This window comes from Caloenas nicobarica, chromosome Z, assembly GCF_036013445.1.
Source record: "Caloenas nicobarica isolate bCalNic1 chromosome Z, bCalNic1.hap1, whole genome shotgun sequence".
NCBI classification, from domain to species: Eukaryota; Metazoa; Chordata; class Aves; order Columbiformes; family Columbidae; genus Caloenas; species Caloenas nicobarica.
Window position 1 is genome coordinate 94,906,260 of NC_088284.1, and position 16,572 is coordinate 94,922,831.

Consider the following 16,572-nt stretch of genomic DNA (forward strand, 5'->3'; position numbering starts at 1 on the left):
TTATGCTCTCTGTTTTTAATTGTCTTATTTTCTCGATATGTAGAAGGAAAGACTTGCACAAGTACGTAAACAGATTTCCAAAGAGGAGCATGAAAATAGACACATGGGGAACTACAGGTAACTATTTTTTACTGTATTAGTAAGAAGTATTCAATGCATTCTTTAGGAATAATGGAAACAAGTATTTATGGTAGATGATAGTTTTCTGCCAAAAATATGTAGGCATTTATAGAAAATTTATACATGTGCACCAAGTAGTGAAAGTTTTTTAAAATATAACTCTTTTTTTGATTCCAAATTTTTGCATGCACTTAGGAATTTATATGATATCAATCACTAGTGTTTTTGCAAGATGTTTCCTTGAAAGACATGATTGTTCACATTCAGTGCATCAAGAACAATGACTCTCATGATGGACCTGTCTGTAATTACGTATGATGATTCTTATCTCTAGGGGTGTGGCAATATAGGGATGTGAGTATTCCCCTATAAAAAAGTCAAATCTGAGTATTGCCCGGTAAAAAAGCAAATATGAGTGTTATCTATGAGGCTTGCCAAAAATTCAGAAACTTTATTGGTGCTTTCATCATTTTGATAGAATGGCATTTGTAATACTGTATTCATATTTCTGTACTTTGATTTGAGATCTTAGTAGGCTTAAACATAAGTATCTTCAGAATCCTTGGCAAAATATGTTCAAAAGGAAGTTTTAACTTGTTGGTTACAATAGGCATTGGCCAGAATTTTGTTTTATGATGTTTTTATTATTATTTATTGATATTTGCTTCAATGAAAAGCACAAACAAGGCCTATGGATATTTGGTGCCAGGGAGCAGAGTAAGGCTGGGAAGAGATGATGGGAGGGTTTGCCCAGTCTTTATAACATTCATCCAGGGCATGAGAGGTCTGGGTTCACGTCTTTTTTTCTGAATTAGACAGAATGCCTTTATTGCTGTTCTTCACCTCTGCTTTTTTGAGCAGATATTTTGTGTTACCAGTAAAGTTCTCGTTTAAACAGATAGAAGTTTCTGTGAAAATTTCATTTTGATGAATTAACATTTTTATTACAAAAAGTCTGTCTTTTTAATATATCCAGCTTTAATTCCATCCTTTCTTGATGTATGTGAAGCTGAACTAGTACATCAAAAAAACCTTCACAACGAAGCAGTTATTTTCATGCTACTTAGACTATCATGATGCTTTAATACATTTTGGTGTTTCAGTAACTTTGAAGTCTAACTTTTTGACTGATCACATTTTGGGCTGCTTTTTCAGCTCTTGACTGAAAAGGAGTCAAATGTTCTCTTTATGTAGCTTTTGGGTTAGTGTAAATCAATAAAAGTCCAAAAATACTTTTTTCCTTGTGAAAAAGTGGAAGTGTCATTTCATGAAGAACGTGCACATGTAAAAGGGCAAAACTGCTTCGTGTTTTCTTGTTGCCTTGTGTTTGCAAAAAGGCTGAAGAATCAGCAGAGCCTGAGAAGTAAAGGACTCTTGGCTAGAGATGCAGAGAAATTTTATCTGAGCATTATGCAGTCTTTTCTCCTTGTGATATTCTCCTGCAAGCAGGACTAGCTTCTGTCGGGCATTGCCAGAGAATCATGGAAATTCTGGGTGCTAGTATTGCTGCACAGATTAATATTGCCTTCTGAATAAAAATCCAGAGAAATCTCAATCAACCTCAGCAGGCTTTGGTTTAATCTGAGGATTAAATCAGTTCAGCAACTGGCTTAGTCAGGTGTCTGTCTGTCTGGAAGCACAACTGGCCCACTGATGCCAGAAGGAGCCCTGGGGTGCTCCAGGTAGGAGCTCTGCTTTGAAGCATTTGTGAATTCATAAGGAACTGAGAAGAATGTACATGACTTTGAAATGGCCTTTAGCTGCCGTGTGTTTCTACATACGTTAAAACGAATGTCCTTTCTTTGAAGTATTGTTCCATAGCACTTTTTCAGCGGTAGAATCAACACCATTGAAAAGTGTTGACCGCAGCTAGGCTAGAGCTCCTACAGGTATTTTATGCAAACTAGAACCATCTTTGGTTTGCTCTAGAAGTGCCCCGAGTCTAATGAGATCATAACGATCCTGTTTTCCTTGCAACAAAATCATCATAGCAGATATTTTTTCAAGGAGGAAAAGACTGAAAAGGAAGGAGGAGGAAGTAACTGGTAAAAAGTTCACAAAAGATCCACAAAACCATGATGCCCGTCAATACAGAAATGGTACCTGTGCTTTGCACCATGCAGGCAGAATTAACTTATGGATTACTCCTTACAATACATTAGAAATTAGTCTTCCGCCTTCATCATTTCTGGCTGTTTTTCAGACATTCATGACAAATGGATTAGAGTAGTTTTCTTCAAAGCTCGTTGTTGCATGATGAGTGTGAATAAATCACTGAGTCCTGCTTCATGTATTGTCATAACCTCCCTACCTGTGATTTTAGAGAATAATGGCACAGCTGCTCTAATGGAAAAGCAGAGTCACCCTGTACATCTGTATACCAGAAAATTTATTTTCTTGTAGTATCTGTTTCTTCCTGTTCATTATTTAGCATTCATGTGCAGTACATATTCAATCTTTAATTTACGTCATGCCCATTAACTCAGTGCAATTGTTCAGATTTTCACTGTTTTGTGTCTTTTTATTGCTAATAAAATTATTTTGTGGCTCTGAATTTTACATGCAATATTTCGTTAATATTTTATGAATCATTCACACCTGCATGCATCATTCATGCTCACTGAAATTTCAGAGTGCTGCATAACTAAGTTTAGGTATATCTCCAAAATGACCTGCATAGTATTTCTTTTGACTGTCTAATGGCTGGCTTAAACATGAATGTGTTCACTGTGCTAAAATTAGATGTAGAGAGCAATGTAGAGAGTATATATTTTATGGTATGATATTATATAATTATTATAGCTGGGATGCATGTGCATTAAAGAAGAGACTGAATTAGCTGCATTACTTTTGTTCCTAGTGTGATAAGTAGCTCAGCTTGTGTCTTAAACACAATGCTTTTTTCCCCTATTTTAGGCGGATTTACCCTCCGGATGATAAGACATTACTTGAAAAGTATGAGAGTTTGTTAGCCGCCGCTTTCCAGACATTTCTTGCTGGGAGAGCAGCTTCACTTCAGCGGGAAATGAATAACCCTTTAAAAAGAATGAAGGTACCGAAGCCCAAGAAGTACTGGCTTCCTTTTTCCATGGAATTCATGACCTTGTGGATTAATCTCACAATAATCATGTGTGATGGCTAATAAATTGCATTTGATGATGCTTCCATCATTTTATTGTTATTCTTTGTGCAGCTTGTGGGCCAGATCCTTGAATCTGGATGAATAGCAGTGAACCCAGGGTGGAGACAGGCTAGATGGCTTTAAGCTACTTTACCATTTCCTTGATCCTCAGCCTTACCCCTAGCCAAACCAGAGGTTGGCAGAAACTGCTTTGGAGCTGGTAATTGCCTCCTCCTTCTTCCAGTGATGTCCCCAGCCTATTAATCCACTTGTACGGACTGGAACGAGAGATACAGTGAAACCAGCTCCACTAGTTTAAGGCATCCAAAAGCTCTGCAGTCAGAGACAGTAGGAAAATGGCTGTATTTAAAATAACCAACTAACATGATTTCATTTGAAATCTGAGAAATAATTTCCCATCTTTGTAGCTGGCATCATCCAGCAGCTTTACAAGTATCTTTCTTCAACCCTTTCTTAGACTTTTATCTTTAATAAATTTTAGATTTGATTTTAACTTCCACTTCCACGTTGATTGCAAGCAGAGATGCATGCATCAAATGAAATGCTTTTGTATAATCCTGTGGAGGGATTCATAGTCTTATTTCAGGAATTAGAAATCAAAGTAATTTCAAATTCCTACCACTTGGTGCTTGAATTTCGGAAGGATACTATGTGTCCTGCTTTGAATTAATTGTTGTGAAATTCCCATTTCTAGGAGGAGGACATTTTGGATCTTCTGGAGCAGTGTGAAATAGATGATGAAAAACTAATGGGAAAATGCACCAGGCAGCGAGGACCTAAGGTATTTGACTTTTACATTTCCCTCTGCAGAGAGGTAGTCTGAGAATTTAAAGTAGGGAGTTTAGTTAGCTGTTCCTGGTGGATCCATACCATTTGTCCAACTAAAACCCATTAAAATTTTAACTGAATATGAGATCCTTCTTTTCCTCTTTAAACTATTTTGAGGAATTGTCATGCATGGCAACAACTGTTGTACAAGAGATTGCTTGATTTCCGTGTGTGAAATTATTTTTATATCCGTAGCTTATCTCAAAAGAATGCTTTCATCTTTAATTGATTAGTGCCACTAAGGAATTTTGAGATCATGGGATAAAAGGCACTATGGAAGCTCAAAGAATTAATTATGATTATGATGTGTCTGTAGCTTGCTTACTTGCTAAAAGGGTTGTACAGTATATCTTGGTGCCTGTTTCATATCCAAAATCTGCTTTTAAAGTGAATGTGTATTATTTTTCGCTTAATGCTTTCTGGTCATGTGCATGGTTCATGCAAGTCTTTGCCTTAAATACACTGCATATATCTGTAAGCCAGTAAAGAAAAATAGTTTGGGCTTGGCTACGTTAAGTATGTTTCTTATATCCTGCAAACATTTTAGGTCAAGTCTTCTTGGAAGAGCCTACATTTACGTTCCTGAGCTCTGATGGATTTGTTTATGGATGCGTGTAAATGTTTTTACAGCATTTTATGTTTGAGAACATGGTGTACAAATCTGGGCATTTCTGTACAAAATAAATGCTGACAATTGTCCTGAGCTTTCAGGGGTACTTTATATATGTGCAAGAATCCGAAGACCTACATCTTACTACGGGCATGCATACTGGAAAGAGGATCTGCATACCCAGCCTGACATTAAGATGGATTTGCAGGAACCTTATTACAAATATGGGGATTTTGTGAGCTAGTGCTTTAACAGTGATGGATTCATTTAAAGAAGGGCAAAAAAAATCCAGTCCACCTAGCAATACACTCAATCCACATTCTTCAGGGATTCTTTTCCCTGGGGTTTTGTTTTCAGTTCTTTAACATAGGGTCACTTAATTCAAGTCTAATATCTCAATCACATTTTTGCTTTTGCCAGAAGCCTGTCTTTTCCCAGCAGCCCTCCGAGAGCATCTATCTGGTTGGCTGTGTGCACACAGACTTGATCTGTACTATCTCTACACTGGTTGTACACAAGCCATTCCCATGCTGGAGGCCATAAACATTTAGTAGGGAACTGAGCCCAAATTGAGAAATCTCTCTTAATTAGCTGTGAGATGAAGTTTGATCAATGTATGAGTGAAACTAAATGACATGGTCTTCTTTTATAGCAGGCCAATGGGTTCCGTAGCTTACAAGTTGCTATGCCAGTACAATACTGTTTGCACTTAAGAGAGAAATTAAAAATTGCTTGTGACCGAAATTCCCACTTTTTTTTCCCTCCTCCCCATAAAGTTGATGAAATCGAAAGGGAAGGCAATGAAACTAGCTTCTCCAAGGAGATTGTTTATTTTCCCTGCAGTGTACACAGTTCATGCTGTACAGTATCTCTTTTCCTGCATCTTTTTTAGAGTCCTGATATCCTTCTTAATCATTTAAACCATGCCTACAGTGAAGTCACGTGACTGGAGACTTCCCTGGTTGCAAAATATCTCACGCACTCCCTTTGAAATGCACGTGCCCGTTGCGGATGGTCCTTGTATCTTGTACCAAATGAGCATCTCCTCTTTCCTGTAAGGGGCCAGGTGCATGTGGCGAGTAATATGCACTTGGTAATATTGGCCACCTCTTTTAAAGGGCCTGCTGTGAGATACGTAATGTCTAAATATAAATCTGTATAGAAATCTGGCGAGTGAGGTAGGCAGTAGAACTTACTGTTGCCTGTCAGTCTTTCAGGTAAGAGAATAACCCAGCTGTAAAACCCATCTTCTTGTAATCATAAAATCCTACAAATAAAAATCCCCATTAGCATATCAGAAAAGAAACATATGCAAGATCTACTGGACAAAACAAACCTGAGGGAGCAGTACTTTTTACGTCATGTTACCCAACATGAAAGGTTCTTTCAGAAGGTCATAAAGTCCTGTCCTCCCTTACAAGTCAGTGGCTGGCCTGCTGAGAGAAGCTGCTGTTAGGAGGTCAGATGCTCAGTGTCTATAAATAAGCTTTGTGTGTAACAGCTATTCCGTATTTGCTAGGTATTTCAGGCTTATTTTTATTTGAACGTGATTATGAGCTCAGAGTAGAAGTCAAGAATTTCCCAGAATGAAGGCATTTTTGTGTGCAATTAAATTTTACCGAATTCTACTTAGATTGAGAAATACATTCTGGAAGTGTCTGGTTTATTTGTAGCCTCTAGAGGGCACCTCATCCTTACACACTGTGGGGTTTACTGGTGTTCATTACATTGTACCTGTTTGTGCAGGAAAAAGAACTAAAGAAGTAGAATAACAGATATCTTAGAGGAAATGAGCAACTAATTTTATTTTTATTCTTCTGATATAAAATCAGATGAGTTTAATCAGAGAAAAATCAGGTTAGCATGAGGGCAAAATCAAGGTCATTGAAATTGCTAAACAATCAAGTATCTCTTATTTTAAGAGGTCATTTTAAACCCAGATCCGGCTATTATTTGTCATTAATGCTTTATTTATAATTTATCTGACCTTTCTTTTTATTCTTTGTTAATTGATGTGAAGTCTCGGTCAGGATGTTCTTGTTTAGCGTATTCTGCGTGAGGAATATTCATAAGTGGAATGAGATCTACCTTAACACCCCTGTGAGTTTTGATTGAAAATGTTTATTATATCTTGTATAACTCATCAGGAAGGTCTGATCAATATATCTCCATGATACATAGCATTTCATATTAGTACGGCTATTTTTGAGAAAGCAATAAGTGTAGAGGCACCTTAATTTGTCCTTTTGGCAGGTAGACGGATATCAAAATATTATTTGTGTAACTGAACAATAGTCATAATGCTCCTCAATGGAATATTTTTCTTTGCCTTGTCCTTAGCTGGTCTAACAGGTTGGGCTTGCAGGAACATACTGTCACTTTTAAGTTAGTGGCAGAAATCTGTTTCCTTCCTCATCTGGAATAGAAGTTTAGGTAGAATATGTTTAGTTACAAAGTGTATCTTGCAGGAACAGTATCTTTGGGGCTTTTTTCTGTTGCCATTTACAGTAAATCTTGGTGCATTACATTATGCTAAGATAACAGGGCAATTTAAATTCATCCTGAGAGTTCTTCTATTTCACTCTGACCCAAAATATGTTCAGTAATTATGATATTAATTTTTTAAATCTGGGGTTTAATTGCAGTCCATTAGATGACTAAGAGGATGAAGCCATCACCATAGCTTCTTTATAGCTGAAAGTTACTGGAAAGAAAATGCGTAGGAAAAAAAAGTGACCACATGAGCCTTCTTAGGATAATAGATATAGTAGAGTATATTGCATTTTTCTTGTCTACCTGATGGTAGATGGAAGATGAAAAATTTTAGTTTTTAGTTCCTGCTCTTGCATCAGTTTCTCTGTCTCCTACTTTTTGTTTTGTCTTGAAGTATTCTTGGTAATAGCACAAGATTAATTACCTCATGACACCGAATCCCATGTGCACATGGGACACCCAGTACACCTGGCACAGCTTGCTGTCTTCTGCCAGTTTCTGCAGAATGTGGATTCACTGCTTTCTCTTTCAGAACTTTTACCAGCCAAAGTTCCCTGATGTGTTTCTTTACTTCACGTTGATTGTTGTTAAACTATAGCTTCAGTTATTGCAAATATCAGTGAGGGATTGAAACTGATTGCAAATGATATTCTGTATCACCTGATTTATGATTTCAAACTATAATTCTGGTAATGTAAGTCATACTCGAAATAAAGTAATTTTTTTCCCCTTACTATATTCTGCTGCTCTTCATGTGACAAAGATTAGGATTTCTGTGTGGGGAATTTAATGAAATATTTAAGCATCTATTCTAAAACTAAGGACAAACTTCCAATCAAATTTGAGAGGGTTTAAATGTATACAAATGAACCTGCTTGAATCAGGGACCTAGTGTGATAGTAATGTGTTCTTTTGGGATTATGAAGGAATTTTTTTTTTTTTCTTTAGCCGTTGTATTCAATGCCAGAAAGCACACAGCCCTTAAGAAAACTAAAGAACTACAATAGTGATAGTAGCTGTGATAGTGATAGCAGTATGTCAGAATCAGGAGAAGAAACTGAAAAGGAAGATCACAATGAAAAAAAAGAGAAAAAAGTTTCATATGATCTTGAAGAAAATAAAGACAAATCTTTGGAACGTTTGGGTAAGTTTTCCAAGTAAGTCTGGCATTCATGATGAATTATATAAAATGCTTCAGGGTTAAACACTGGTTTGCTTGTCTCATCTTCTTGAAAATATTTTCTAAATTAATGAAAATAAATTTTTTAAAAAGGAAAAAATGAAATTTTTTTTCCAAAAATGCTAAAGAGAAAAATATACCTGGGAAATGGTGTGAATTTTCCTTTTTGCTCTTAGATTTTTTTTTTTTTTTTTGGGGGGAGTTTGTTATTTTTTTCTTGTAAAAGGTAGTCTTATTAAGCTTGAATTTGCTGGAGTATAGAAGGGATAAAGAAATGTATCTGGAGGAATATAGAAAGTAATATATTCCAGATGAGATCCCTGCATAGTTTTTTTTTTTTTTCTTTTTTTTTTTGGTGATTGTTTTCTTGCTTGTTGCAGACCATGAGTGTCAGCATGTTCTGCTGAACATGATATGGTGTGTTATTTTTGTTTTAGTGGTGTACTGTCCCAAATAATTTCATCATGTAACGCTGTTTCTAAAATTTTATTTTTCTTAGCAGCATCCTTTATTTAGCAGGAAACTGAAATAAAAAACTGTACAGCTGTGCAGAAGCAGATGAGGGAGACCAGATCTGCAAATATGGGATCCAGCAATCACATTTTCTCTCCTGCTTCCATATTCTTACAGTCCAGAAGCCTCACACAGTAGCCACAATACTTTTTGACCTATAGGGCATGTGCACTCTGTCATAAATCTGATGCATGTTATAGAGGACTGGAGTCTACCTGACTAAAGCAGACTATGAGAAAGAAAAGAAGAAGAAAGAAATGTTACTTATAGAGTATGTAAAGTATGTATTATTAGGGAATCTGACATGACTGACTGCCACATATATAGTTGTTAGTCAACATACATTATGGTATGTGTGCACACATGTTGGTCATACATGTTGTTAGTTATAAAAACTGAAAAATGAGTGTTAAGAAAATAATAAGTAATTACATCATTCATTTAATTTGTCTGCAGGTAGAATGAACTGGAAGCCTTCGATTAAAAATATAAAATCTCCATCATGTTCATCCCCCACATCATCCACAGGTCCAATAAGGCGTTCTGTAAGCTGCCCTCGTTCAATATCAGTATTGACTATGCAGTCACAGGCAGCAGAGCAACGACCCTTTTCAGCCAAAGCACCTCTGCAAATCCAGCGTGCATCCTCAGTGAACAGGTCTCATTCTTTAAATCGAAGCCCATCTTCAGCCAGAGTCTCTCAGACACCCAATTTGGGAGCTACGAACTCATCGGGGGTGAGTTAAGATAGCAGTTGCTTTCAAAATCAGTTCCATTTGTCTAAAACTCAATAAACACATTACTAATTTTTACAATGTCAGAAAATCTGAGGTCCTATGGTCAATGCTATTTTGACAGAAGCTCGGGAAAATCTCTAGACCTGCATATGACTTACAGTGAGTACTAGCTGTGATGTTTCAGTGTTTCTGGTGCAGCAATACAAATGGAAATCTGAGTTTTTGTGACTGGGAAACCTTCTCTCCTAAATAGTTTTTTTAAGATAAAAAGGGCTTTTACCTCTACTTTAAAAGTTTCTATGATTTCTTTGGGGACTGCTGGTTCTGAAAGAAGGTTGTGCCTACCTTTGATATCTTTACAGTAACAAAAATACGTCAATATTTCAAACCCAGTGTATACACCAAGGGTAAATATATCGTACCAGAATAGAACATTAGTAAGATTTTGTATGGGTGTCCATTGCAGGGAAAGGAGAGCTATACTTGCAAAGTGAACAATTTATATTTTGTAGGTAGGTCTTGTCATCCTTAGGATTTGCCACTGCAATGACTGTGTCAGAAACCATCTTTTTTTTAGAGTGAAGATAAAACTACTTTCATTTTGAAGCCAGTCCCTAAGACAGGCATTTAGACTCAGTCTAAGTATTAATAAATAGATCAGATTAAATACTTTCAGCTGTTTAGAATTTCTGTGGTTAGTTGTAATTCCACAATGTACTTCTGAACCATACATTTTTTCCTTTTGTGACCAGACTGTCATCTGTTTTGGTATCTCCTTCACAAGGCAGGCACTTCTTTTGTGTTTGCATGATCTACCATGTAGCCACTTATTCCTGGGCAGTGTTTGCTGGGATCAGTCCCCAGCTTCGTTCAGTATTTTATTGTGTGCTGGTGCCAGCGCATTTCCAGTCATGCTTTGGTGCTGGACCTATATATTTCATCACCTAAATAATTTTTTTCAAGATGGGACAAAACAAATTGACACTTTTAACCCATATTTGCAGCCTTTCTCCGTTGTGGTGAGCTTGGATTGTGAGAAATTCTTTTGTAATGCTAATTAACTTGCTTCGTAGTATTTACCATATCTAATAATAATTTTTATCTGGTAGAATGCTCATTGTCTGTTTTGCCTGTGAGGCTTTGTCTAAATAATGAAAAAGGATCCTTTTAAAATTGTGTTGACATCTTGTGAAATACTCCTTAACATGGATTTCCATCTTTAAAGTCAGCTAATAGAATTGGAAAAACATTAAGATGATTGTGTCTTCACCACAACATGTTAAAGATATTTTTTATCACATTAGCTATCTCAGGTTTAAAAAGTGCCCTTTTATCATCAAGATGTACTCTGAGAGTTTAATATGACAGGGCTAATACAGATTTTTCTATTTGCATTAACTTTATATCAAATACAAATTACTGAAAGATTAAAAACAGTCTCTTGCCATCTGACATTAAAAATGGGCTACTCGCTTAAATTAACATTAGTAAGAAACCATACTCTCTTTCTCATTGAGAAAGCTCCACCACAGAGGTGATCTTGATATACATAACAATTATGCTGAGTGATAGAGCTTAAGTCATGATTCTTAAAATAATGTGAATAAAATTACTTACAGAATGGATAAGAAGTACTCATAACTTAGCACTGTATTGTGAATGGAACACTGTTCATAATTATTTTTGCAACTAAGAATAATATATATTACTGCTATAGAATAAATTAAAAATGATAAGCTGTAACTTAGAAGAAGTCATTTGTGTGTGATAAAGTATTAGTTTATCCAACCTTTAGGCAAGAAAAGAGCAGTATATTGCCACTTTTGGAGCCTACTGAGATCCATGTATATTCTAAAGGTGTGGAAACTAAGTTTAGGATGTGCCATTTATAGCTGGGAATTACAAACACATTATTATAGCAGTTATAAACAAAAGTGGATTTGTAAATATTTGCTATCTTATTATTTCAGCCACATTATTTATTATGTATCATATAGCAAAATATTTTGTTAAGCTTAAAAATATTTCTCACTTACTTAAGCAAAAATATCCTTAAGTAATATTGTAGTCCTTACAAAATACAAAGATTTAGAAATGCCTAAAAATCTTGAATTTCACTCTTGAAAAAGAAACTTATATTTGAACTGTTTTTCTTTAATTTCTTGGCAACCATAAATAATGGTGATGCATTAGCGTACATGAGGCATATGTGTGTATATTGGTTATGTATTAGATATGTCTACACGCTCTAATAATACGTTTTATGTCACTGTTTTTTAGAATTTACTTTTGTCAAGGAAACGTATTTGTAATGTAGCCTAATGATATGCCTGAAATTTTTCCTTTGCTTCATACTGGTTTTTAGAGTGAGTCTTTGCTTCAACAGAAAACAAAAGAGCAAGAAGCTGCTTTGACAAAAGAGACTCTTCTCATTATCAATGACATGAGAATGAGGTTCCCAGGAAAAACAGATGAAGAATCTGAATTAATTATAGAAGATGTAAGTATCTGTAAATAAGAAAGAAGAATAATAGGCTAGGCAGTTACTATTTAGGCGACTAAAATAAAGTATAAAGCTCAACTTATGATTCACAAGCTCCTGTGGCCTTAAAACTTCCAAAACTCAGGATAATTCAAAAGATTTTGAAAGCTTGGGGCTTTTGCTTTTTTTCTGACCTTAAAAGAGCAGCACTGAAAACATTCCTATGTCTTTATAAAATATATGAGAAACAATCAGGAAGGTTAGGAAAATGCAGTTTTTCATTGTGAAGAAAGTTTAAACTTTAAGCTAAGAAGAATGTTACAATTCATTAACAGTTTACATTTCATCTGATCTTGTTAGTGCAGACCCTGACATGTTTAACTTGCTCTCAAGCCGGCACACTAGGTAGAGAACTCAGACTGGCGTGCTGCAGGGCAAACTGGAACTTGGTGTCCTGGTTTCAGCTGAGATAGTTAGTTTTCTTCCTAGTAGCTGGTATGGTGCCGTGTTTTGGATTTAAAATGAGAATAAAGTTGATAACACACTGATGTTTTAGTTGTTGTTGAGCAGTCAAGGTCTTTTTAGCCTCTCATGCTGTGCCAGGTGCAGAAGGAGCTGGGATGGGGCACAGCCGTCAGGCCCAGGGGACATTCCCCACCATCTGATGGCGTGCTCAGTGTAGAAAGCTGAGGGAAGCTGCGCAGAGTACCACTGCTCAGGAACTGGCTGGGTGGCAGTTGACAGGTGGTGAGCAATTGCCATTGTGCCTCACTTGTTTTATATATTCTATTATTCTTAATATTATTATTATTTTTATTATTTTCCCTTTCTGTCCTATTAAGCTGTCTTTATCTTAACCCATGAGGTTTACCTTTTTCGTTTTTACGATTCCCTCTCCCATCCCACTGTGAGGTGGGGGGTGAGCGAATGGCTGTGTGTCGTGTTTAGGTGCCTGCCTGGTTAAACCGCAACAGTTTGTTAGTCATAAAGAACACCGATCACACTCTTTTTGGCTCTTCTAGTGTGCCAGTTTACCCTTTCTTGCATCCAACGTTGTCATGAGCCTCATAATTTGGTATCAGAAATGCCCAATCTAGAGGGCAATTAAAAAGCAACACCTAACATTAAGATATATAAACAGAAAATACATGGTATCTAAATCCCTTTTAAATATCTAGTGCAAAGAAACTAACTTCAGCTTGGAAAATGGAAAAAAGTGAAGATAGAAGTTCTTTTCTTAGTCTAGTAGAACTATGGAGGTATCTAGTAATTTAAATTAACACCTGTATTCTGATGTAGTAAGCACAGTCCACCGTGTATTAAAATTCATCTAATTCATTATCCAGCCAGAAATGCCCTTTGTGAGCTTTCAAAGTGTTGGTTGTGTGTCTAGTAATTTGTGCAGCTACATCACAGTGGAAAGGAATTCTGTAATGATGGTTGATTTCAGTGATTCTGGAAGAGAGCATTCATAACTAGTGTATTGAGTTTCTCATCTTAGAAGCAGAAATAAAACGCTTCATTAAATTTTATCTTTCAGACACGTGAGAGTGTGTGTGCATTTATGTAGTGTGGGACTGTGTGTATGCACTCCATCTAGTGGTGCTTTCTCATGTAAGATTATCATGGTTATACGTGCACTTTCTTATTGCAGGATTCTTTTATAAATTCTTCTGGCCTTAACCAGTTTCTGATGGGAAATAATATTTCACCATGCAAGGAAACAAGTAATGGTATATTAGTTGTCAGTGAGGCAGAACTTGTCATACATCTGGAAAAGAATAGGATAGAAAGATAAAATAACAAAATGAAAATAAAAATGTGTTCATGGCTTGAGCTATTTCGATAGCATTTAGACATCATAAAAGGAGAGTGGTGTAATTCATATATGATCATTTATAGAAAGGATGTTTTCAAAGTATGTCTAATGTCCTTTATGCAGCAAAACCCCTCACCATTTAAATAGATTAACACTTATGCATTATTGAACTTACTGCTGTGTTCAAGGAATCCAAGCTGAATCAGTCAAGACAAGTTTCTACCTGCTTTGTTGCATACAACTGTAAGAATCAGGTGGAAAAGAGGGTGGGATTAAACTGAAAGATCACACAAGTCTTTGCAAACATTCCCCCACATAAATTTGCAAACATTTTTCTGTTTCTTTTAGAGAAAAGTTATTTTCACAAATGTCTTTTAGGTGCTCATACTTTTTAGCATTAGGAATACTCATGAATGAAATGCCAGATTTTGGTTGATTTTTATGTGTATTTCTTTTATCTCATGTTTTGCAACGACCACAGATTATGGATAATTGGAAGTATCACAAAACAAAAGTGGCATCCTATTGGTTGGTAAAACTGGATTCTGTAAAGCAACGAAAAGTAAGTGACATGTTTCTCATTTTCTGGAGATCATCTGAAATAGACGCGTAGCAGTGTTTCTACTAGTGTTTAGCAGTAGCTGAGAGTGACCTGAGATGCTATTAATACTAACATATATATGAATTAATTCCAGGGCAGAAAGTTATGTTGCTCTGTATTAAGACAAGCATAACCATCCTGGAATAGAATTTCAAAAACAATTTCTTAAAAAATTAGTCTGCTGAAAGAAAAGCAAACAAATACATGATCAGTGCTTACATACCTAATTTTTAGAAAACATTCTTAGAAGTGTATTGATTCAACAGATTTGATTGGTAAGGGATAAACCAGTCAGCAGTTTCAGACCAGGCAAATCAAAACTCCATTAGAGTTAGTGATACTGCACTTGGTTATTTGAGTCTTTGACCCACAGTATTACAATAGATAATGTTGAATAAAAAATAGACCTGCCAAGCGAAGATTATTGACATTGTTATAATGTTCAACTAAGTGGTCTAGTCTTGCAAAGGGCTAATTATATTTATCATTCTGTCTTCACTCATTTGCTATCTAGGAGCTACTGTTGTGCATAACATCTAAAGAGTTTTTGATCTGTTTAAAACCTGACATACGGTAGTATGTAAGTCATATCTGTATGACATATGTCAGTCAAAATCATCTTCCCAGTGTCATATTTATTTTCCTTACTGCGGCAGAAATAATATCTATTATTAATACCTTGGTGCTCCCAAAGCAGTATTTTGTGTCAGTGACTGAGGCAGAGAAAGACCAATTATGCGAATTAGCATATCAGGTCCAGGCATTTCATATGTGTGTTTCAGTTTCACAATCTATTTTTATAGACCGTAAAAGAAAGTAACTTAATCAAAATGTTGCATACATGATAAATATTATAATTGGAAAGGATTGGTAGATTTTTACAGAAGACTGGAAGAATGATTTCAGATCCTCATTTCAAATCACTTTTTGTAAAATCAGCAGTGTGATCCTCAGTCTTTAAAATCATATTGTATTGAATATTGCATTAAATGCTTGTATTTCATACTGGATGGAGAAAACATGTCCATTTAATGTGACATCATATGATAGAAATATATTGGATTGTTCAAACGAAGTTCAGATATTAAATGGAATATGTGTCTGCACAGCTTTCTAAAACTAAATTAGACATGACAAACTGAAGAAGAACTTGGAAATGTAGGAGGCTATAATTTAATCAAAATTCTTCTCAAACCATGTCAAATGGCAGCTCAGATCTATAATTTAGCAGAATTATTTTTTGTGCTAGTGACAGGAATCAGTAGAGCAACCATCTTCATTGGCTGAAATAGTGTCATGTTTGTTTGATATCTACAGCAGTTCTGCTGAATAGTCCTTTGCTTCAAATGATCTCTTATTTCTTTTTAATTACAGGAAAGAGTGCTGTAATCCCAATACGCATGCACATGTTGTGTGAATATGGCAGTTGTAGCCTTTTGGCCAAAACCAGAGAGATTCTTAGTGGGGGCTTGTAGAAAATGGTGATATGGAGGAAGAGCTGCTAGGACAGGAGGGATGGATAAATAGATAGATACATACGGAACAGGGCCCAAACCTCACACTGCTGCAACGGAGATCTCATTTTCTCAGCAGGAATCTTTGGGACAGTTGGAACTGGTGGGGAATGTGTTGCTAGAATTACTTTCTATAATCTATGATGCCACAAGTGTGAAAAGAAGTCACCAGATGGGTCTCATCGTTGCAACTGAGATACATGGCTTTCACACAAGACTGGTTAAGATGTCTCTTTCAACCCTTCTCCATAGGACATTCCCCAAAACTATGGGAAGGAATTGCCACAGTGAGAGTGAAAAATCTGCTCTTTGAGGGACTGAGGCTGTTTACATTCTTCAATTGCCCTTCCTAAGCTCCTTTGGGCCATCTGGCTTAATTTACCTGTGCCTGTCTGGTTTTTGTGTGTGGTGGGGTTTTTTTTAACTTTCAAGTTTAGTCAACATTTTCTCCTTTAAGTGTTATTTCAGAAATCTGTCAGTGAAGGGTGGTTCTGTCCTTTATTTGACTGAAAGTCATGTAAAACCAAGGGCAC

At 36.1% G+C, this 16,572-nt stretch overlaps 1 protein-coding gene across 5 annotated transcripts in view; it reads left to right on the forward strand.

Moving 5' to 3' along the window:
• Nucleotides 1–16,572, forward strand: part of TTLL7 (tubulin tyrosine ligase like 7) — a 66,882-nt gene that overhangs the window by 39,540 nt on the left and 10,770 nt on the right. For 4 of the 5 annotated variants that reach the window (XR_010607828.1, XM_065656223.1, XM_065656222.1 and 1 more), the window contains 7 exons: nt 44–117; nt 3,037–3,172; nt 3,957–4,043; nt 8,142–8,337; nt 9,343–9,623; nt 11,989–12,123; nt 14,406–14,486. Coding sequence is in view for 4 of the 5 variants with exons in the window: in XM_065656223.1 (XP_065512295.1) it covers nt 44–117; nt 3,037–3,172; nt 3,957–4,043; nt 8,142–8,337; nt 9,343–9,623; nt 11,989–12,123; nt 14,406–14,486 (990 nt within the window). In the remaining variant the exon portion in view is untranslated. The remainder of the gene's footprint in view (nt 1–43; nt 118–3,036; nt 3,173–3,956; nt 4,044–8,141; nt 8,338–9,342; nt 9,624–11,988; nt 12,124–14,405; nt 14,487–16,572) is intronic. The other variant, XM_065656224.1, reaches the window with a different exon arrangement.